The sequence below is a fragment of the Scomber scombrus genome, chromosome 18 (genome assembly GCF_963691925.1).
Source record: "Scomber scombrus chromosome 18, fScoSco1.1, whole genome shotgun sequence".
In the NCBI taxonomy this organism is placed as follows: Eukaryota; Metazoa; Chordata; class Actinopteri; order Scombriformes; family Scombridae; genus Scomber; species Scomber scombrus.
In genome coordinates this window covers 1,921,104-1,943,482 of record NC_084987.1, presented here as the reverse complement: position 1 = coordinate 1,943,482, position 22,379 = coordinate 1,921,104, and the positions used below count along the sequence as shown (strand labels likewise).

At 40.8% G+C, this 22,379-nt stretch overlaps 1 protein-coding gene across 1 annotated transcript in view; it reads left to right on the top strand.

Moving 5' to 3' along the window:
• Positions 1–1,667: 1,667 nt before the first annotated feature.
• atxn2l (ataxin 2-like) overlaps positions 1,668–22,379 on the top strand; it is a 25,658-nt gene continuing 4,946 nt past the window's right edge. The window contains 20 exon segments of the mRNA XM_062438415.1: positions 1,668–1,845; positions 5,548–5,605; positions 6,625–6,681; positions 6,770–6,841; positions 6,962–7,166; positions 8,205–8,323; positions 9,341–9,432; positions 10,260–10,463; positions 11,166–11,476; positions 11,891–11,974; positions 13,254–13,403; positions 13,638–13,706; positions 13,797–13,858; positions 14,681–14,976; positions 15,645–15,717; positions 16,445–16,609; positions 17,580–17,643; positions 18,599–18,717; positions 18,719–18,766; positions 22,305–22,377. Coding sequence (XP_062294399.1) covers positions 1,829–1,845; positions 5,548–5,605; positions 6,625–6,681; positions 6,770–6,841; positions 6,962–7,166; positions 8,205–8,323; positions 9,341–9,432; positions 10,260–10,463; positions 11,166–11,476; positions 11,891–11,974; positions 13,254–13,403; positions 13,638–13,706; positions 13,797–13,858; positions 14,681–14,976; positions 15,645–15,717; positions 16,445–16,609; positions 17,580–17,643; positions 18,599–18,717; positions 18,719–18,766; positions 22,305–22,377 — 2,338 coding nt within the window. The 5' untranslated portion in view covers positions 1,668–1,828.

The window sequence follows — 22,379 nt, the reverse complement described above, 5'->3', positions numbered from 1 at the left end:
CTTTTGAATGGTGCGTTTGTTTGAGGCGGTCGGGTCAGCCCGGTTTATGTGGAGTCAAAACATTCACAGATAAAAGAATCATGAAGAAGATTTTACACAAAATAACAATGTTTAGAGTCAGTTTGCTCTAAGAACATTTATTAAGTACAGTTTGAGGTACTTGTACTTTACTGTAGTATTTCCATGTGATGCTACTTTCTACATCTCAGAGGGAAATATTGTACTTTCTACTCCACTACATTTATTTGACAGCTTTAGTTACTTTTCAGATGCAGATTTGACACAATGGATAATATAACAAGCTTTATAAATACAACACATTGTTAAAGATGAAACCAGACAGCAGTGTGTAGTCGGCTCACATTTCAGATGTCTATGAGTTGTTAACAGCTCCACCAAATACTGATTTTTCCCTCTAAACTTCTCACATGCTTTCATTTCATTAAATGTTCAAATGATCCAATATTTCAGCAAAAATCAAAGATTAGAGAAAAAGTCCAAAAACTGAAAACACATTTGTGTATCAGAACTTAGTTTTTTCTTCTTTCCTCTCCCATTAATCATCTCACCACCCCTCACATTTATCTGCTGACCCTTTGGAGGGGCCCCACCCCTAGGTTGGGAACCACTGGACTAAACTAGCTAACTGTATATAAAGTAGTGTAAACTAGCTCCACCTCCAGCAGCTACAACAGTAACATGCTGCTCTAACACTGATGCTTCACTATTAATAATCTAATGATGTCATAATAATAATATATCAGTCAGAGGACCAAACCACTACATCACTATAATACTGCAGTACTTTACTGTAATACTGCATACTACATCACTATAATACTGCAGTACTTTTACTGTAATACTGCATACTACATCACTATAATACTGCAGTACTTTACTGTAATACTGCATACTACATCACTATAATACTGCAGTACTTTTACTGTAATACTGCATACTACATCACTATAATACTGCAGTACTTTTACTGTAATACTGCATACTACATCACTCATAATACTGCAGTACTTTACTGTAATACTGCATACTACATCACTATAATACTGCAGTACTTTTACTGTAATACTGCATACTACATCACTATAATACTGCAGTACTTTTACTGTAATACTGCATACTACATCGCTCATAATACTGCAGTACTTTTACTGTAATACTGCATACTACATCACTCATAATACTGCAGTACTTTACTGTAATACTGCAAAATACATCACTATAATACTGCAGTACTTTTACTGTAATACTGCATACTACATCACTATAATACTGCAGTACTTTACTGTAATACTGCATACTACATCACTCACAATACTGCAGTACAAATACTGTAATACTGCATACTACATCTCTCATAATACTGCAGTACTTTTACTGTAATACTGCATACTACATCGCTCATAATACTGCAGTACTTTTACTGTAATACTGCATACTACATCGCTCATAATACTGCAGTACTTTTACTGTAATACTGCATACTACATCACTCATAATACTGCAGTACTTTACTGTAATACTGCATACTACATCACTATAATACTGCAGTACTTTTACTATAATACTGCAGTACTTTTACTGTAATACTGCATACTACATCACTCATAACCCTTCTTCCTAACCTACTTCTTCCACCGCGACTCCGCCCGCCTGATCCTCCCCCCTCCTCTCCTCCATGTGAGTAAATGAAGCGCTCCCTCCTCACTGTGTGTGTTGTTGTTGTTTTTCTGCAGCGGTGTTTCTCGGCCTGTCAAACCGTGTGTGTGACTTCTCCTGCTGGGACGACGACGGCTCTGGATCAACAGGGATGCACATGACTAAGAAGTATATCCGACACACACGCTCTTCTCTCGGCTGTCAGCTTGTTTTGTTTTTATTGTTTTAAATCTTTGTGTTGCGTAAAAGAAAAAATCGACGCGAAGCTACCATCGTTAGCACACAGAGCTAGTTGGGTTTTTTTTTTTATAATATATATTTTTTGTTACTATTCTGCACAACAACAACATCTACAGCAGCTGATTGCGTTTATTCCGCTTTATCTGCAAAGGAGCCGGTTGAGGTGACCACCGCATGAGTTGCTATAATGTGGCCGGGTTTGAGGCTCCCTAGCCGGGGACAGTCTTTGTGTTTGCAGCCTGTTTGTTGTGGAGGTGGTTCTTATTGTTCTCACGTTGGGAGCAGCTGCTGATTTAATATCTGGTTCATTTCAACGCTTCAAAATATCTGTTAACGGTTCACTTCGTCTTTATGTCGTTTAAGTATTTATATATTAATGTTTATATTAGGCCCACTATCCATCCTTCCTTCCTTCCTTCCATCCATCCTTCCATCCTTCCTTAAAACCTTCCATCCATCCTTCCTTCCTTCCATTTGTCCTTCCTTCCTTCCTTCCTTCCATCCATCCTTCCTTCCTTAAATTCTTCCATCCTCCATCCTTCCTTCCTTCCTTCCATCCATCCTTCCATCCTTCCTTAAAACCTTCCTTCCTTCCTTCCTTCCTTCCTTCCTTCCTTCCTTCCTTCCATCCATCTTTCCTTCCATCTTTCCTGTCTTTCTTCCTTCCTTCCTTCCTTCTATCCTTCCATCTGTCCTTCCTTAAATCCTTCCTTAAATCCTTCCATCTGTGCTTCCATCTTTCCTTTTTTCCTTCCTTCCTTCCATCTTTCCGTCCTTTTTCCTTCCTTCCTTCCATCCTTCCTTCCATCCTTCCATCCTTGCTTCCTTCCTTCCTTCCTTCCTTCCTTCCTTCCTTCCTTCCTTCCTTCCACCCATCTTTCCTTTCTTCCTTTCATCCTTCCTTAAAACATTCCATCCTCCCTTCCACCCTTCCTTCCATCCATCATTCCTGCCTTCCTTCCTTCCATCCTTCCTTTCTTCCTTCCATCCATCCTTCCTTTCTTCCTTCCTTCCATCCATCCTTCCTTCCTTCCATCCTTCCTTCCTTCCTTCCTTCCTTCCTTCCATATTTCCTTCCTTCCATCCCTCCTTCCATCCATCCTTCCTTTCTTCCTTCCTTCCTTCCTTCCTTCCTTCCTTCCTTCCATCCTTCCATATTTCCTTCCTTCCATCTTTCCTTCCATCCATCCTTCCAGCTTTCCCTCATTCCTTCCATCCTTCCTTTCTTACTTCCTTTCTTCCTTCCATCCATCCTACCTTCCTTCCACCTTTCCTTCCATCCATCCTTCCATCTTTCCTTCCTTCCTTCCTTCTTTCCTTCCTTCCATCTTACCTTCCTTCCTTCCATCTGTCCTTCCTTCCTTCCTTCTTTCCATCCTTCCTTCCATCCTTCCTTCCTTCCTTCCTTCCTTCCATCTGTCCTTCATTCCTTCCTTCCTTATTTCCTTCCTTCATCTTTCCTTCCTTTTTAACCTTCCTTCCTTCAATCTTTCCTTCCTTCCTTCCTTTCTTCCTTCTTTCCATCCTTCCTTCCTTCCATGTGTCCTTCCTTCTTTCCTTCCTTCCTTCCTTATTTCCTTCCTTCCATCTTTCCTTCCATCTTTCCTTCCTTCCTTCCTTAATTCCACCCTTCCTTCCTTCCTTCCATCTTTCCTTTCATCTTTCTTTCCATCCTTCCTTCCATCTTTCCTTCCTTCTTTCCTTCTTTCCTTCCTTCCTTCCTTCCTTCCTTCCTTCTATCCTTCCTTCCTTCCATCTGTCATTCCTTCCTTCCTTTCATTTTTCTTTCCTTCCTTCCTTCTTTCCTTCCTTCTTTCCTTCCTTCCTTCTTTCCATCCTAATTTCCATCTTTCCTTCCTTCCTCCATCTGTCCTTCCTTCCTTCCTTCCATTTTTCTTTCCTTCCTTCCTTCCTTTCTTCCATCTATCCTTCCTTCTTCCATCTATCCTTCCTTCCTTCCATCTATCCTTCCTTCTTCTTTCCTTCCTTCCTTCCTACCATCTTTCCTTCTGTCCTCCATCTGTCCTTCCTTCCATCTATCCTTCCTTCTTCTTTCCTTCCTTCCTTCCTTCTTTCCTTCCTTCTTTCCATCTTTCTATCCTTCCTCCATCTGTCCTTCCTTCCATCTATCCTTCCTTCTTCTTTCCTTCCTTCCTTCCTTCTTTCCATCCTTCCTTCCTTCTTTCCATCCTTCCTTCCATATTTTCTTCCTTCCTTTCATCTTTCCTTCTGTCCTTTCTTCCTTCCTTCCATCTTTACTTCCTTCCTTCTTTCCATCCATCTTTCCTTGCTTCTTTCCTTCTTTCCTTGCTTCCTTCCTTCCTTCCATCTTTCCTTCCTTCCTTCCTTCCTTCCATCTATCCTTCCTTCTTCTTTCCTTCCTTCCTTCTTTCCTTCCTTCCTTCCATCTTTCCTTCCGTCCTCCATCTGTCCTTCCTTCCATCTATCCTTCCTTCTTCTTTCCTTCCTTTCTTTCCTTCCTTTTTTCCTTCCTTCCTTCCATCTTTCTTTCCTTCCTCCATCTGTCCTTCCTTCCATCTATCCTTCCTTCCTTCTTTCCATATTTTCTTCCTTCCTTTCATCTTTACTTCCTTCCTTCTTTCCATCCATCCATCCTTCCATCTTTCCTTCCTTCCTTCCTTCCTTCCTTCCTTCCTTCCTTCCTTCTTTTTATGGATCCCTCCCTCATCAGATATTATTTGTGGCCCTTTAATGACTTTAATCTTCCTGCTTTATAATGTATATTTTGTAATATTGTGATATTTCATCATTGTTGTTCTTGAAATGCTGCGTTACTGTAAAGTAGAGTTAGTTAAGGTCATATACAGTAAACCTTCCATATAAATATAAACATGCATATATTACACTTGAATTAGGAAGAAGGATTAAATATACATAAAATAACGAAGACTATAGATCTTAAAGAATAAAATCTGTATAAAGACCAATATATATATATATCTGTGATAGGCTGATATCAGATGACCTGTATAAGTTTTGTATTATTAGTTTTTATCTTTTTATCTACTAAAGTTCTTCTTCTTCTTCTTCTTCTTCTTCTTCTTCTTCTTCTTCTTCTTCCTCCTTCCATCTTTCCTTTCTTTCTTCCTTCCTTCCAGCCTTCCATCTTTCCTTTCTTTCTTCCTTCCTTCCATCCATCCTTCTTTCCTTCCTTCCTTCCATCTTTCCTTTCTTCCTTCCATCCTTCCTTCCATCCATCTTTCCTTTCTTTCTTCCTTCCTTCCTTCCTTCCATCTTTCCTTTCTTTCTTCCTTCCTTCTTTCCTTCCTTCCTTCCTTCCATCTTTCCTTTCTTTCTTCCTTCCTTCCATCCATCCTTCTTTCCTTCCTTCCTTCCATCTTTCCTTTCTTCCTTCCATCCTTCCTTCCATCCGTCCTTCCTTCTTTCCTTCCTTCCTTCCTTCCTTCCATCCATCCATCCTTCCTTCCTTCCTTCCATCTTTCCTTTTTCCTTCCTTCCATCCTTCCTTCCTTTCTTCTTCTTCTTCTTCTTCTTCTTCTTCTTCTTCTTCTTCTTCTTCTTCTGTGTTATATTTGACATTGCCTGTAATCTCTGCTTCATCAGTTTAAAGAGCTTCTCACTAATGTTTCTGTTTTTTACTCTCTGCAGGACGAGAAGCACGATGAAACCGCCGTCACAGACTCAATCCTCTGCTGTCAGCAGTTTAGTGAGTTCAAGCAGCTCGTTATTAAGGAGTTCCTCCCTCCCTCTTTTCCCTCCTTCTTCCTCCCGCCCTCTTTTCCCTCCTTCTTCCTCCCGCCCTGTTTTCCCTCGTTCTTCCTCCCTCCCTTCCTTCCTCCCTCCTTTCCTTCCTTCCTCCCTCCTTTCCTTCCTTCTTCCTCCCTCTTTTCCTCCCTCCTTCTTTCCTTCCTTCCTTCCTTCTTTCTCCCTTCCTTCATTCCTTCCTTCCTTCCTCTCTCCTTTCCTTCCTTCTTCCTCCCTTCCCTCATTCTTTCCTTCCTTCCTTCTTTCTCCCTTCCTTCCTTCCTTCCTCTCTCCTTTCCTTCCTTCTTCCTCCCTTCCTTCCTTCCTTCCTTCCTTCCTTCCTCTCTCCTTTCCTTCCTTTTTCCTCCCTCCTTTCCTTCCTTCTTCCTCCCTCTTTTCCTCCCTCCTTCCTTCTTCCTCCCTTCCTTCCTTCCTCCCTCTTTTCCTTCCTTCTTCTTCCCTCCCTTCCTTCCTTCCTTCCTCTCTCCTTTCCTTCCTTCTTCCTCCCTCCTTTCCTTCCTTCTTCCTCGCTCTTTTCCTCCCTCCTTCCTTCTTCCTTCCTTCCTTCCTCCCTCTTTTCCTTCCTTCTTCTTCCCTTCCTTGCTTCCTTCCTCCCTCCTTTTCTTCCTTCTTCCATCTTTACTTCCTCCCTCCCTCCCCCCTCCCTTCCTTCTTCCTCCCTCCCTCCCCCCCTTCCTTCTTCCTTCCTTCTTCCTCCCTTCATTCCTTCCTCCCTCTTTTCCTTCCTTCTTCCTTTCTTCCCTCCCTTCCTTCTTCCTCCCTTCTTCCTTCCTTCCTTCCCTCCCTTCCTTTTCCTTCCCTTCCTTCCTTGACTCGAGGTCAACAAGAGGGTTAAACGTTTATAAGTTATAACAGCTAAATTACAATAAAAAATATAAATAAAATAAAAATAAAAATAAAAGTGTGGTGATGTCATCGTGCAGATCATGTGACTACAGTCTGCTTCTCGTCTCTCTGCAGATATTTGAAGGCGTTTACAACAACGCGCGGATGCTTCATTTCCTCACAGCAGTCGTGGTGAGTTCACTGTCGTATTTTTGTTGTGGCTTTATTTTGGAGGGGCAGACTGACTCATTCCTCTTCCTGTTCCTGTTCCTGTCTGCAGGGCTCCACCTGTGACGTGAGAGTGAAAAACGGCGCCGTGTACGAAGGAATCTTCAAGACTCTGAGCTCACAGGTGGAAAAAGCTTCGATTATTTAACTCTTTCTCTCTCTTAGTGCTCGGACTGAAGTGACTGAACCCTGTGTGTGTGTGTGTGTGTGTGTGTGTGTGTGTGTGTGTGTGTGCGTGTGTTAGTGTGAGCTGGCTGTGGATGCTGTTCATAAACGCAGTGATGGAGATGAAGGTGGGGGAGGCGAGGAAGGAGGAGGAGGAGGAGGAGGAGGAAGCAGCCAGTCCTCTTCACCCAAGATTGAAGACATCACAGACACGATGATCTTCAGTCCCGCCGACCTCGTCACTATGACCTGCCGCGATGTCGACCTGAGCTTTGCTGTCAGAGGTAACCAGACGCACAGAGGGATAATTATTATTATATAATAAAAGAACAATAATAATAATAATAATCAAGATCAAGATAGCTTTTATTGTCATTTCTCAGGTACATAAGAAACAAAACTGTGTTCCCCTAAAACAAAAAGTGCAGAAAAGGCATTTCAATAATAATAATAATAATAATAATAATAATAATAATAGTAATTATTATAGTAATAATCTAAAAACAATTTATAATAAATAAATAAATAGTGAGGTAAAAATAGTTCAGTAGGGATGCAGATCTGTTTTTACCTCACTATTAAAATAAATCAAATATATATTATATTATAAATATATATATATATATATATATATATATAAAATGAAATAATAATTATTTTAATATGATAATAATAATAATAAATCAATTAAAAGAAAAGAATATTAATGACAATAAATAAAATATAATAATAATTACAAAAATAATGATAATAATGATAATAATAAATCAAAGAAAAGAAGTAATGATAATGACATTAAATAAAATATGATAATTTAAAAATGATGATAATAATAAATATTAAAACAAGAAAATAATAATGACAATAAATACAATATAATAATTATTTTAATATGATGATAATAATAATAAATCAAATCAAAGAAAGAAAAGTAATAATAATGACAATAAATAAAATATAATAATAATTTAAAATGATGATAATATTAAATATATTAAAAAAAATAATAATAATAATGGCAATAAATAAAATATGCTAATTATAATAATACCAATAATAATTATAATGATAATAAATAAAATAATAAAATAATAACATTATAATAATGATGATAATTGTAGGAGCTGTGTGTTTTGGGTTAAGTGTAATTCTCTTCTCAGACACCAGGGGGCGCAGCTGTTGCTCATGTATGATGGGCTGTATTCATGTTTTATATAGAAAGGTGTGTGTGTGTATTTATTTGTGTGTGTGTGTGTGTGTGTGTGTGACTGTGTGTGTGTGCGTGTGTGCGTGTGTGTGTGTGTGTGTGTGTGTGTGTGTAGATACGTTCACTGACACGGCCATCAGCTCATCGCGGGTGAACGGTGAGCACAGAGAGAAAGTCCTGCAGCGGTGGGACGGAGACGGGAACGGAGAAAACTTTGAGCTGGAGACGGATGCGGTGAGAGAACACACACACACACACACACACACACACACACACACACACACACACACACACACACACACACACACACACACACACTCTCTGTAGCTTATCTGTTTTTACCTTTTTGGGGGGCAAGGAAGGAATGAAGGAAAGGGGGGAGGAAGGAAAGGAAAGAAGGAAGGGATAAAGGAAGGGAGGAAGGAAAGGAGGGAGGAAGGGAGGAAAGAGGGAAGGTAGGAGGGAGGGAGGAAGAAGGAAAGGGGGGAGGAAGGAAAGGAAAGAAAGAAGGTAGGAGGGAAGGAGAAAGGAAAAGAGGAAGGGAGGAAGGAAGGACAGAGGAAAGAAGGTAGGAGGGAGGAAAGAAATAGTGAAGGAGGGAGGAAGGAAAGGAAGGAAGGAGGGAAGGGAGGGAGGAAGGAAGGAAAGAAGGACAGAGGAAAGAAGGTAGGAGGGAGGAAAGAAATAGAGAAGGGGGGAGGAAGGAAAGGAAGGACATTTTATTTATTATTATTATCATTTTTATTATTTTTATTTTAATTTTATTATCATTATCATTATTATTATTATTATCATTTTTATTATTTTTATTTTATCATTATTATTATCATTTTTATTATTTTTATTTTATTATTATTATTATTTTTATTATTATTATCATTATTATTATTATCATTTTTTATTATTTTTATTTTATCATTATTATTATTATCATTTTTATTATTTTTATTTTATTATTATTATTATCATTATTATTATTATTATTATTATTATCATTTTTATTATTTTTATTTTATTATTATTGTTATTATTATTATTATTTTTATTATTATTATCATTATTATCATTATTATTATTATTATCATTATTATTATTATTATTATTATTATTATTATCATTTTTATTATTTTTATTTTATTATTATTGTTATTATTATTATTATTTTTATTATTATTATCATTATTATCATTATTATTATTATTATTTCAGCACGTTTTTACTCACAGAGGTGTTTGATGTTTCTGTCTGCAGTCCAACGGCTGGGACGCCAACGATATGTTCAAGTTTAACGAGGAGGCGTACGGAGTCAAGTCCACATATGACTCCAGTCTCTCCATGTACACGTGAGTAACATGCACTCTCATTTTCTATTATATACATACATGTATTAGGTTTGCTATCACTCTTATGTATATAGAGGGGAGGGAATCAGCAGAGGCTCCACGATACGATATTATCACGATACCCATGAAGTTTTTTTTTTTTAAATGTTTTATTTAAAAGCTTTATTGGTTGGCATAATTTACAAAAAACAATATGTTGTGAAACAGCAGTAGTAATATGAACATAGTGAAACAAACAGATATACAACGCCAGGGGTTACTTTAATAAACAGCCTTAATGCAATCTGCAGTGATGTAATGTTTTAGTCCACTTTCACTTTCACTTGTTTTCCTTTCTAATTTCAAAATTGCACTTTTGAGACTTGAGACAGTTTTGTTTACAGCTCAAGTTTAAACTGTCCAATTTACAAGTTTGCACTTAAAACCTGTTGTTTAATGTGAAGAGAAAAAATAAAGTACATTAGTATTTTGTAACACAGTCGAGACATTTTCATTATTTAAGAGCAGATTGAATCAAATCGTGATTAATCGATTCAGAACCTTTTGAATCGAAGTCGAATCGATTTAGGAAATTAGCCACGATACCCAGCCATAGATACAGTATTGCCACGCAAAATATCGCAATACTGTGCTGTATCGATTTCAAGGTTTCTTTATTAGTACCTGAAGGTTAAATGGGAACTCACGAAAGACAAATCACACATTAGAAAAACAAAATATATATTCATAGAAAAGTTCTTCAACAACTTCCCTGGTGCTGATCTGGAGTCCATTCCTGTTGTCTGTGTCTTCGTGTCTTCGTGTCTTCGTGTCTTCGTATTTCCCAGCATGCCTTTGGAGAAGGGGACCTCGGATGTGTACCGGCAGCGGGAGGCGCGAGCGGCTCGGTTAGCTAACGAGATCGAGGGCAGCGTGCAGTACCGACGTAGAGTCTCCTTAGAGAACGACGAGGGCCGGAGCGAAGAGGACAGATACAGCTCAGTGGTCCGAGAGAAGGAGGACAGGAGCAGCCCCGGATTCTCCTCCGGCAGGTGGGTCAACATCAGGCACGCGGGCCAGAACAGGGCCGCTGACGGGTCCAGTCCGGTCCTCCGTCCTTTCTTTCTTTCTTTCTTTCTTTCTTTCTTCCTTCCTTCCTTCCCTCCCTGTCTTCTTTCTTTCTTTCTTTCTTTCTTTCTTTCTTTCTTCCTTCCTTCCTTCCTTCCCTCCCTGTCTTTTTTCTTTCTTTCTTTCTTCCTTCCTTCGTTCCTTCCTTCCTCCCTGTCTCCTTCTTTCCTTCCTTCGTTCCTTCGTTCCTTCCCTCCTTCCTTCCCTCCCTCCTTCCTCCCTGTCTTCTTTTTTTCTTTCATTCTTCCTTCCTTCCTTCCTTCCTTCTTTCGTTCCCTCCTTCCCTCCTTCCTTCCTTTCTTTCTTTCTCCCTCCCTTCCTTCCTTCCTTGCTTGAAAACAGGTTGAAGTGTCGCATACAGTAAAAATAAAATCTTTACACACAATAAATACATAAAGTTATTCATATATAAAATATAACATAACTTATTATTGTAGCAGATATAAGTTTATTTCTCGCTTCTTTTTCAATTTCAATAAAACTCATAACTATGTATGCAGCAGTCTAGTTTATCGTATTCCTTTGTGGCAGCAGTGGTTTTAAAAGGTCTTATAAGTCATTAAATGTCTCATCATCAGCTCCCCAGCATTCCCTCTCACTGCTCTTTTCCTCCGTGTGTTTTCCAGGGAAGGAAAATACATTCCTCTCCCTCAGAGAGCTCGAGAGATCGGCCTGTCCTCCGGCCGAGGCGCTGCGTCCTCCGGCCGAGGCGCCGGTCCGTCTTCCTCCTCCAGACACCCGCCGCCCAGCTCGTCCTCCCCGAAGCCGGCCTCTGATAGGAGCAGCCCGCTGTCCGTCAGAACCGCCTACTCTCCTCACCAATCGCAGGCGAGCCCGCCGGCGGCCGGCAGCCCTCCCTGCTCCAATCACGCTCTGACGCACTCGATGTCGCATCCGCAGGCGCTCGCCGACACGAGCCGCTCGTCCGTCAACGGAGGTACGAAGGAACCAGGAAGTGATTTTATAATAAGACACAACGAAGTGACAACATGAAGAAAATGATTAAAAATGAAAGAATAAATTACAAAGAGAAAAAGAAAAAATTGAGAGAGATGCACACAAAAGAAAATAAGAATTATAAATAAAAATACAATGAAGTAAAAGAGTAATAATCATGTTTTCAAAGCAGACGCTACTGAGCATGTGCAGTAATGTTCTTCTTTGAGAAATGTATGATAAAGTAGAAGTCAAGAGGTTGTGAGCTGACGTTGAGTTGTCATAAACAGTATGTTGAATCCTGAAGTTTCTAAAACATTGATTCAAAACTCTTCTTCGTCAGTATTGGATCATCTTCAGGATGTTTGTGTGTTTTTGATTTGTCAGTTTTGACTCTTTTTCTTCTTTATCTCAGTTGTATCTAGAACTTCCCCAAAATCCCAGAGACTCCAGAGCAGCCGAACCCTGCGGACGCCAAACTCTCAGTCTACACCTGCAGGTTGGTGCAAGAGGAAACTCTCCTGAAGCTATTTATAACTGAACTGTCAGAAACAACACTGTTAAACACCACTATAAAATTTTTGATTTCATTTAATTTAAAGTGCAAATTGGACGTTGTCTTCTCTCTTTTGCAAGACAGCCCTGATTACAGCAGAAGAAAGAAGACACACATATATAGGAAAAAAGCTGCAGAGCATCAGAAACAATCAGATATTGTTAAATTAAAAGTTTAACACTAAATGATGCAAGTTGCAGGCTCATATGAGACAAGAGACTGCTGCTACTTTTACCTTTAAAGTTCTTCACATCTGCAGCTCTATTTTATTATTCTGTGTCTCTACTGGAATATCTTTACATGATTTCCAGTTAAAAACTCCTTATTTATCTTCTACTGGTCCTTTATGCAGCGCCTCAGTTCAGCCTCTGTCTATTAACAGGCTGTTTTAGCTCCTGTCTCTTTAAGGATTTTACTTCTTTTTTTCCTTCTTTACTCCAAATGTTCAACTTCTTAAAATCACATCCTTACACGTTAGAGCTGAATCACACCTGAGAGTGGAGAGACCTTAGCAACCGCCTTAGCAACCACGGAACAGAATGGACAACCTTAGCAACCGCCTTAGCAACCACGGAACAGAATGGACAACCTTAGCAACCGCCTTAGCAACCACAGAACAGAATGGTCAACCTTAGCAACCGCCTTAGCAACCACTTTAGTAACAAATTTAACAACCACCTTTGAAACCACTTTAGCAACCACGTTAGTAACCACCTTAGCAACCACCTTAGTTATCACCTTAGCAACCACAGAACAGAATGGTCAACCTTAGCAACCACTTTAGTAACCACCTTAGCAACCACCTTAGTAATCACCATAGCAGCCACTTTAGTAACCACCTTTGAAACCACCTTTGAAACCACCTTAGCAACCACCTTAGCAACCAAGACACCAGAACGGACAGCTGATTATGAGCATAATGAAAATAAAGGTAGAATTCACAGATGAAGCGTTCAGTACAGATTGAAGGCCTGAATTTTGACTTGCAGCATTTCTACAAACGTTCTCCTCAAGTTTAGGAACTATGACCATGTTTAATATCCAACATCAGAGCAGGATGTAAATAACAGAACATGCCCCCCCCCCCTTTAAACTGAACTTCACTCGTGCACCGTTGCATTTCAGGTTGAGTTTGTTTTGTTTTTGAATCCTTTCATCTTTCTCTCTCTCTCTCTCTCTCTCTCTCTCTCTCTCTCTCTCTCTCTCTGTCTCCACCCGTCAGTGTCTCGTGCTCCGAAACCAGACGCCCCTCCTCCGCAGGACGTCCCCCTGGCTGGCCCTGCCTACCTGGACTCTTCCTCCTCTTCATCCACCGTCACCGCGGCAACCACCACCAAACCTTCCGGCCCCACCCCGCTCTTCAATGTCGATGGTGAGGCATTATTAAGTCCTTCACTGTTAAAACGCTGCTTTGTTGGTGTTAATATGAAGCAGCTACCAAAACCCATAGTATGAATATGTTGATACGCTCATCAGAGTCTCCTTTAATTTAATTTGTGCCTTTTTCTGCCCTGTCCTCTGTGGAAGTCTGCTATAACTACAGCTATACAGTTTATATTACAAGTATATGAATGCAGGAAATCTCATTTTCTTTTGTCTTCCACAGTGAACGAGATCCTGAGCTCAGCAGCTAAAGAGAGAACAGAGAGTGTGTCCAGTCAGGAAGGAAAGAAAGGTAAGATTTCTGATTCTCACTTTAATATATAATCAATAAGCAGATGTTAAACTTTACCTCTCCTCTCCTCCTCTCCTCCTCTTCTCTCAGCTCCGACTCTCCAGCAGAGATCTCAGCTGGAGGAGCTCCGCAAGTTCGGCAAAGAGTTCAGGGTGAGAGATTTTACATATTTATTGAATCTGTAGGAATTATTCTTCATTTCCACGAATCATTAAAATTCAATATTTTAATGACTTGTGGAAATGAGCGTTCCAAAATGGCTCAATAGCGCCCCCTAGGCAAATGAAAACAATTGAGCCCCTTGCTCCAGATGGACGTAGGTGAACGAAATTTGGGACACATATGTAGAATGTAAGGACAAACAAAAAAGTCTCTTGGACCCATACCTTAATTCAAACAGGAAGTCGGCCATTTTGATTTGAATTCTTGATTTTGGCACCGTTTTCGTGATTTCCACGCATCATACTTGAACAAACTCCTCCTAGAGATTAAATCTAAACGACTTCAAATTCACTCAGAATCATCTAAAAGACATTGGTGATAAAAATTCATCAAAATATTTTTCCTCCGTTATACCTGGTTGCCGTGGCGATGCAGCAAATTTCGATGTTTCGCCGTAAACAGGAGTTGCTGGACCAAATGGCGCCACTGCAAATTTAAAGAATTGAGCCCCTCGCTCCAGAATAATGTAGGTGAATGAAATTTGGTACACATATGTATCATGTAAAGACACAGAAAAAAGCCTCTTTGACCCATACCATAACTCCAACAGGAAGTCGGCCATTTTGGTTCAAATGTTCAATTGTGGCGCTGTGTGTTGCCATAGATGTTTCTCATAGTTTATCATGTCAGCAGCTTCTTGTATCTTTACATGTTTTTTAATTCAGACTCCTGATGATGTTCAGTGAATATTAAACAGTAAAATTATTACCAGCTGTAAAAAATCCTAATCTGTGTTTGTTTGTGTGTCTCAGCTGCAGCCGAGCTCGTCTCCTTCAGCGAGCCCGTCCTCTGCAGATCCTCCTCCACCTGCCGACTCTTCCTCTTCCTCTGCTGCACCACCCAAACCCGTCGCCTCCCTCCTCGCCTCCTCTGCTCAGGATCTGCAGCAGCCCACCGACCCCGCCCCCTCCCCCACCTCCACCCCCCCCGCCCCGGGTGCAGCTCCAGCCGGTCCTCAGTCCACAGAGGGAACCCAGCCGGCTCCTCCCAGCAGCGGCGGTGAGGAAGCGTGTGCAGAGAGCGGCGAGTCTGTGGCTGTAGCTGCAACGTAAGTAACCATGGTAACATTAATACTACTGCTTAGAGCAGGGAGGTCAAACTGAGGCCCGTGAGCCAGAACCGACCCACTGTCCTTCTTTTTCTTTCTTTCTTTCTTTCTTTCTTTCTTTCTTTCTTTCTTTCTTTCTTTCTTTCTTCTTTTTTTATTTATTTCTTTCTTTCTTTCTTTCCTTCCTTCCTTCCTTCCTTCATTCCTTCCATCTGTCCTTCCTTCATTCCTTCCTTCCTTCCTTGCATCTGTCCTCCCTTCCTTGCTTCCTTCCTTCCTTGCATTTGTCCTCCCTTCTTTGCTTCATTCCTTCCTTCCTTCCTTCCTTACATCTGTCCTTCCTTCCTTGCATCTGTCCTTCCTTTCTTCCTTCCTTGCATCTGTCCTTCCTTCCTTCCTTCCTTCCTTCCTTCCTTTCTTGCATCTGTCCTTCCTTCCTTCCTTCCTTGCATCTGTCCTTCCTTCCTTCCTTCCTTCCTTCCTTGCATCTGTTCTTCCTTCCTTCCTTCCTTGCATCTGTCCTTCCTTTCCTCCATCTGTCCTTCCTTCCTTCCTTCCATCCTTCCTTCCTTCATCCTGTCCGTCCGTTCTAAAGAACTAAGATGTGTTTGACCCTCCTGGTTGTTTTTTATAGTTTATTAATCTTCTGTTTGTTTAAATGTTTTCAGGCAGGTGAAGAACTCCACGTTGAATCCAAACGCAAAAGAGTTTCTTCCCATAAAAGGAAACGTGACGCTGCTGGTTAGTTTGAAACTGTCACACACACACATATACACACACACACATATACACACACACACATATACACACACATATACACACACATATACACACACATACACATACACACACACATACATACACACACACACACACACACACACACACATACATACACACACACACACACACACACACACATACACACACACATACACACAAATACACACACACACATATACAAACACACACACACACACACACATATGCACACACACACACACACATATACACACACACATATACACACATATACATATACACACACACACATATACATATACACACACACACATATACATACACACATACACACACACATACACACACACATACATACACACACATACACACATACACACACACATATACACACATATACATACACACATACACACACACACACATACACACACACATATACACACATATACATACACAAACATACACATACACACACACACACACACACACATATACACACACACACATACATACACATACTCACACACACAGTAATAAAAACACTTATAACTTAATGTTCATATAAAACTGAACTCGTCCTTTAACCTTTAAATGTGTTTTAAATGAATATTCAGAATTACAGGAGATGTATTTAAATGTTTGTGTGAAGTATAAATAACATCATGATGATTCATATCAAACGTCTGTGTTTGTGTCGGGACAGAAGCCGGCGCCGACCCCCACCCCCCCTCGCCACCAGCCCAGCCCCTCCCCGCTCATCCTGACCCCCCAGGGACAGCCGGGGGGAGGCGGAGCCATCTACAGCAGCCCACCTGGACACTACCTGTCCTACATGTCCCCCATCTCCATCCAGGGACACTCCATCCAGGTTACTGTTACTGTGTGAAATTAGATCTGACTGTGTTTATATTTATTCAGTTTATGTTATTTATCATTATTATCATTATTTTCTGATTATTTTCATTATTTTCTGATTATTTTATATAAACCAACCAATCAACTTATTAATTAAAGTAAAACATAATCAGCAGTTGGAATTATAATGAAACTAATTATTAGTTACAGTCCTTTAAAAATGACTCATTATTATTATTATTGACTTATAAATTACCCTTTTATATGTCTCATAATATAATATAACATATTATATTATTATATGTCTCATATATAATATATATTATGTCTCATAATATATTATATATGAGACATATAATAATATATTATAATATAATATAATATATTATATATGAGACATATAATATTATAATATATTATATATTATATATATGAGACATAATATAATATATATTATATTATGTCTCATAATATATTATAATATAATAATATAATATATTATATATTATAATATAATAATATAATATATTATATTATATATGAGACATATAATAATATATTATAATATAATAATATAATATATTATATATATGAGACATATAATAATATAATATATTATATTATGAGACATAATATAATATATATTATATTATGTCTCATAATATAATATAATAATATAATATATTATATTATATATATGAGACATATAATAATATAATATATTATATTATGAGACATAATATAATATATAATATATTATAATATAATAATATAATATAATATATTATATATGAGAACAGTCACATGTTATAATTCAGTCTGTTATTGCAGCAACATTAGTTTGTTTAAATGAGTAAAGGATGTAAATATTTCCTCCTTTGTTTGCTGAACTAAATCTTTACACACGATAAATACATAAAGTTATATAACTTATTCTTATTGTAGCAGATATAAGTGTAATGTGTGTATTGTTTGGTCCTCAGGCTCCTCAGCTGTATCAGTACACCATGCCGGCTGTCAACCAGGGGAAGTTCCCCAGAGGCAAAGGTACATATTCACCTTTTCAATCTGTAACAACATAAAGCAGAAGTTCTGCCGAGCCGAGCCGATACTAAACGTGATGTCATCAGACTGCCGGCCTCTGATTGGTCAGAGAGTCACTGGAAGAGTCATGAGCACGATGTAGTGAGAAGTAAAGATGGAAGAAAGGAAAATAAGACAAGAAGACAGGAAGTAAAGATGGAAAGAAAGAAGGAAAAGGAGACAGGCAGGAAAGATGGAAGGAAGGAAGAAAGGAAGGAAAAGAAGACAGGAAGGACAGAGGGAAGGAAAGATGGAAGAAAGGAAGGAAGGAAGGACAGACAAACAGAAGGAAGGAAGGAAGGAAGGAAGGAAGGAAGGAAGGAAGGAAAGATGGAAGGAAGGAAGGAAGGAAGGAAGGAAAGAAAAGAAGACAGGAAGGAAAGAAGACAGGAAGGAAAGATGGAAGGAAGGAAGAAAGGAAGGAAAAGAAGACAGGAAGGAAGGAAGAAAGGAAGGAAAAGAAGACAGGAAGGACAGAGGGAAGGAAGGAAGGAAAGATGGAAGAAAGGAAGGAAGGAAGGACAGACAAACAGAAGGAAGGAAGGAAGGAAGGAAAGATGGAAGGAAGGAAGGAAGGAAGGAGGAAGGAAAGAAAAGAAGACAGGAAGGAAAGAAGACAGGAAGGAAAGATGGAAGGAAGGAAGGAAAAGAAGACAGGAAGGACAGAGGAAGGATGGAAGGAAGGACAGACAAACAGAAGGAAGGAAGGAAGGAAGGAAAAGAAGACAGGAAGGACATAGGGAAGGAAGGAAGGAAGAAGGACAGACAAACAGAAGGAAGGAAGGAAAAGAAGACAGGAAGGACAGAGGGAAGGAAGGAAGGAAGGAAGGAAGGACCGACAAACAGAAGGAAGGAAGGAAAGATCTTGCATTATCTTATTGTGAGTCACAGATGTTTGTTTGTGTGTTGTGTGTTTCAGGTCCGGTGGTTGGACCCCGTCAGGATCACCACGCCTCCCCCGCCAACCCCATGATCTCAGCCGCCGCCTCGGCAGCCGGACCCCCGCTGGTGGCTTCACCTTACCCCCAGTCCTACCTGCAGTAACGGACAGGTGATCCAGGCCATGCCCCCCCACTACCACGGACAGGTAATGATAACAATGGTAATTTTATTCTTATGGCACCTTTTACACAATAAATTACACACAGTGCTTCACATTATAACCACATAAAGAGAGGATGAAGCAATGTTTAACCCTCCTGGTGTCCTCAAGTCAAGGAAGGAAGGGAGGAAGAAGGAAGGAAGGAGGGAGGAAGAAGGAAGGAAAGGAGGGAGGAAGGGAGAAAGAAGGAAGGAAGGAGGAAGAAGGAAGGAAAGGAGGAAGAAGAAGAAGGAAGGAAGGAAGGAAGGAGGGAGGGAAAAGGGAGAGAGGAAAGAAGTAAGGAGGGAGGGAAGGAAGGAAGAAAGGAAGTAGAAAGGAAGGTAGGGGCGAGGAAAGAAAGAAGGAGGGAGGGAGGAAAGAAGGAAGGAGGGAAGGGAGGGAGGAAGGAGGGAAGGAAAGGAGGGAGGAAGGAAGGTAGGAGGAGGGAGGAAAGAAGGAAGAAGGTAGGAGGAGGGAGAAAGAAGGAAGGAGGGAAGGAAGGAAAGAAAGAAGGTAGGGGGAGGAAGAAAGAGAGAGGAGGGTGGAGGAAGGAAGGAAGGAAGAAAGGAAGGTAGGGGCGAGGAAAGAAAGGAGGGAGGAGGAAGAAGGAAGGAGGAAGGGAGGGAGGAAGGAGGGAAGGAAAGGAGGGAGGAAGGAAGGTAGGAGGGAGGGAGGAAAGAAGGAAGAAGGTAGGAGGGAGGGAGGAAAGAAGGAAGGAGGAAGAAAGAGGAAGGAAGGTAGGAGGGAGGGAGGAAAGAAGGAAAGAAGGAAGGAGGGAAGAAAGAAGGTAGGGGGAGGAAGAAAGAGAGAAGGAAGGGGGAGGAGGAAGGAAGGAAGAAGGAAGGTAGGGGCGAGGAAGAAAGAAGGAGGAGGGAGGAAAGAAGGAAGGAGGGAAGGGAGGGAGGAAGGAGGGAAGGAAAGGAGGGAGGAAGGAAGGTAGGAGGGAGGGAGGAAAGAAGGAAGGTAGGAGGGAGGGAGGAAAGAAGGAAGGAGGGAAGGAAGGTAGGGGGGAGGAAAGAAAGAAAGAGAGAAGGAGGGGGGAGGAAGGAAGGAAGGAAGGAAGGTAGGAAGGAAGGAAGGTAGGGGCAAGGAAAGAAAGAAGGAGGGAGGAGGAAAAAAGGAAGGAAGGTAGGAGGGAGGGAGGAAAGAAGGAAGGAGGGAAAGAAGGAAGGTAGGGGGGAGGAAAGAAAGAGAGAAGGAGGGGGGAGGAAGGAAGGAAGGAAGAAAGGAAGGTAGGGGGCGAGGAAAGAAAGAAGGAGGGAGGGAGGAAAGAAGGAAGGAGGGAAGGGAGGGAGAAGGAGGGAAGGAAGGAGGGAGGAAGGAAGGTAGGAGGGAGGGTGGGAGGAAAGAAGGAAGGAAGGTAGGAGGGAGGGAGGAAAGAAGGAGGAGGGAAGGAAAGAAGGAAGGAAGGTAGGAGGGAGGGAGGAAAGAAGGAAGGAGGGAAAGAAAGAAGGTAGGGGGAGGAAAGAAAGAGAGAAGAGGGGGGAGGAAGGAGGAAGGAAGGAAAGGAAGAAGGAAGGTAGGAGGTAGGGAGGAAGAAAGAAGGAGGGAGGGAGGAAAGAAGGAAGGAGGGAAGGGAGGGAGGAAGGAGGGAAGGAAAGGAGGGAGGAAGGAGGAGAGGGAGGAGAGGAAGGAAGGTGGTAGGAGGGAGGGAGGAAGAAGGAAGGAGGAAGGATGGAAAGAAGGAGGTAGGGGGAGGAAAGAAAGAGAGAAGGAGGGGGGAGGAAGGAAGGAGGAAGAAAGGAAGGTAGGGGCGAGGAAGAAAGAAGGAGGGAGGGAGGAAAGAAGGAAGGAGGGAAGGGAGGAGGAAGGAGGGAGGAAGGAGGAGGAAGGAAGGTAGGAGGAGGAGGAAAGAAGGAAGGAAGGTAGGAGGGGAGGGAGGAAGAAGGAAGGAGGAAGAAGGAAGGTAGGGGAGAAGAAGAGAGAAGGAGGGGGAGGAAGAAGGGAGAGAGGGAGGGAGGAATGTAGGAAGGAAGGAAGGAGGGAGGGAGGAAGGAGGGAAGGACAGAAGGAAGGGAGGAAGGAAAGAAGGAGGAAGGACAGAAGGAAGGAAGGAAGAGGGAAGGAAAATAGAAGGAACAGTCAAAACAGACGGGGTTAATTTGACCCGGGAGGACGACACAATCGTTTAAAAAAGAACTAAGAAGAGGAAAGAGAAGGAAACATTAATGTGATGTAATGGGAAAGATGGAAAATAAAAAATAGCAATAATGGTCCGTAGTACGAGAGCCCGTAAAGGATCATGCAATGCACGAATTAATAAAACGTGTGCACATTTAATTAAATTGTGGCCTCAATATAGCTATAACGTGCATACGAAATACTAATCAATAATATTAATATAATTCCTGGACAACTGGGTAAGCAAATCGAGCGCACCTTCTCTAAGGTCTAAGGTAGAGGCATTAGAGGGGCTAAAGCTACACGATGGACAGGGACAGTATGAAAGAGTTTTTATTTTAAAATACAAACACACACACACACACACACACACACACACACACACACACACACACACACACACACACACACACACACACTCATACACACACACACACACCACACACACACACATACACGCAAGCAAATCGAGCGCACCTTCTCTAAAACCTTTATCACTGATCATCTCCTTTGAAAGTAGCATCATGTGTGTCAGACTCTCAGCTGAGGGGGAAAACAAAGGTTATATGAACGCAGCGTTTAATGATGCAGTTACAGTAGCGCTCACTGTATGTATCACGTTGCCATGGGAACCTATCAGCCTATCAGTGATCAGAATCTAGTTTGTATTGATTTGCAGGTTGTCGTTGCTCTGACTGAACTACTGAATGTGTCTGTAGTGAAGATTAAAAGTTCACTATATTATTGATCACTCTGATGAAATGTCCTTTAAACCATTATGTCAACACTTTGATGATGTTTTATGCTCGGTGCTGATTGGCTGAAGTCCGTTTTACACTGCTATATTACAGCTAATAGAACCCTGATTAGAAAATTGCGCAATCCTTTATTACCACAGATCAATAAAAATCATTCCACTTTGATTTGACCAAAGAATAAAGTGATTTCATAGCACAGTGTCTGAGCTTAATGTTTAAATCATCTGCATCAAGTTTAAAGTTTCAGAGCTCTACAATGTGCAGCTGTCACCAGAAATACGGGAAGCACCCAAGAATGATATTAATATTAATATTAGTAATTATTAGTATTTCGTGCGCACGTTATAGCTATATTGTGGCCACAATTTAAATTTTTTTTTTTTTACCATGATCTTTTACGGGCTCCGTAACATAGTAAAAGTAGCTAAAACATTAACAGAGAATATAAAATCAAGCTTTAAAAGAAGTGAAGTAGTTATAAGCTAAAGTGAAGAGATTTTTAGCTTTGTTTTCATTATTATTTTATTGAATTTTAATATATATATATATACTGTGTTTGTAAGGCAGGTTTCACAGTGTGACTTTAAATAATATATTAAAACATTTCTTTCTCTCTGGTGTTCTGAGTATTTGATGAAGTCTTGTGTGTCTCTTCTGGTTTTCAGCCGATGTATCAGATGCTGCAGGGGGGAGCGAGGATGCTGACGTCGGGGGCCCCTCCTCAGCCCATGGGTCCCCCG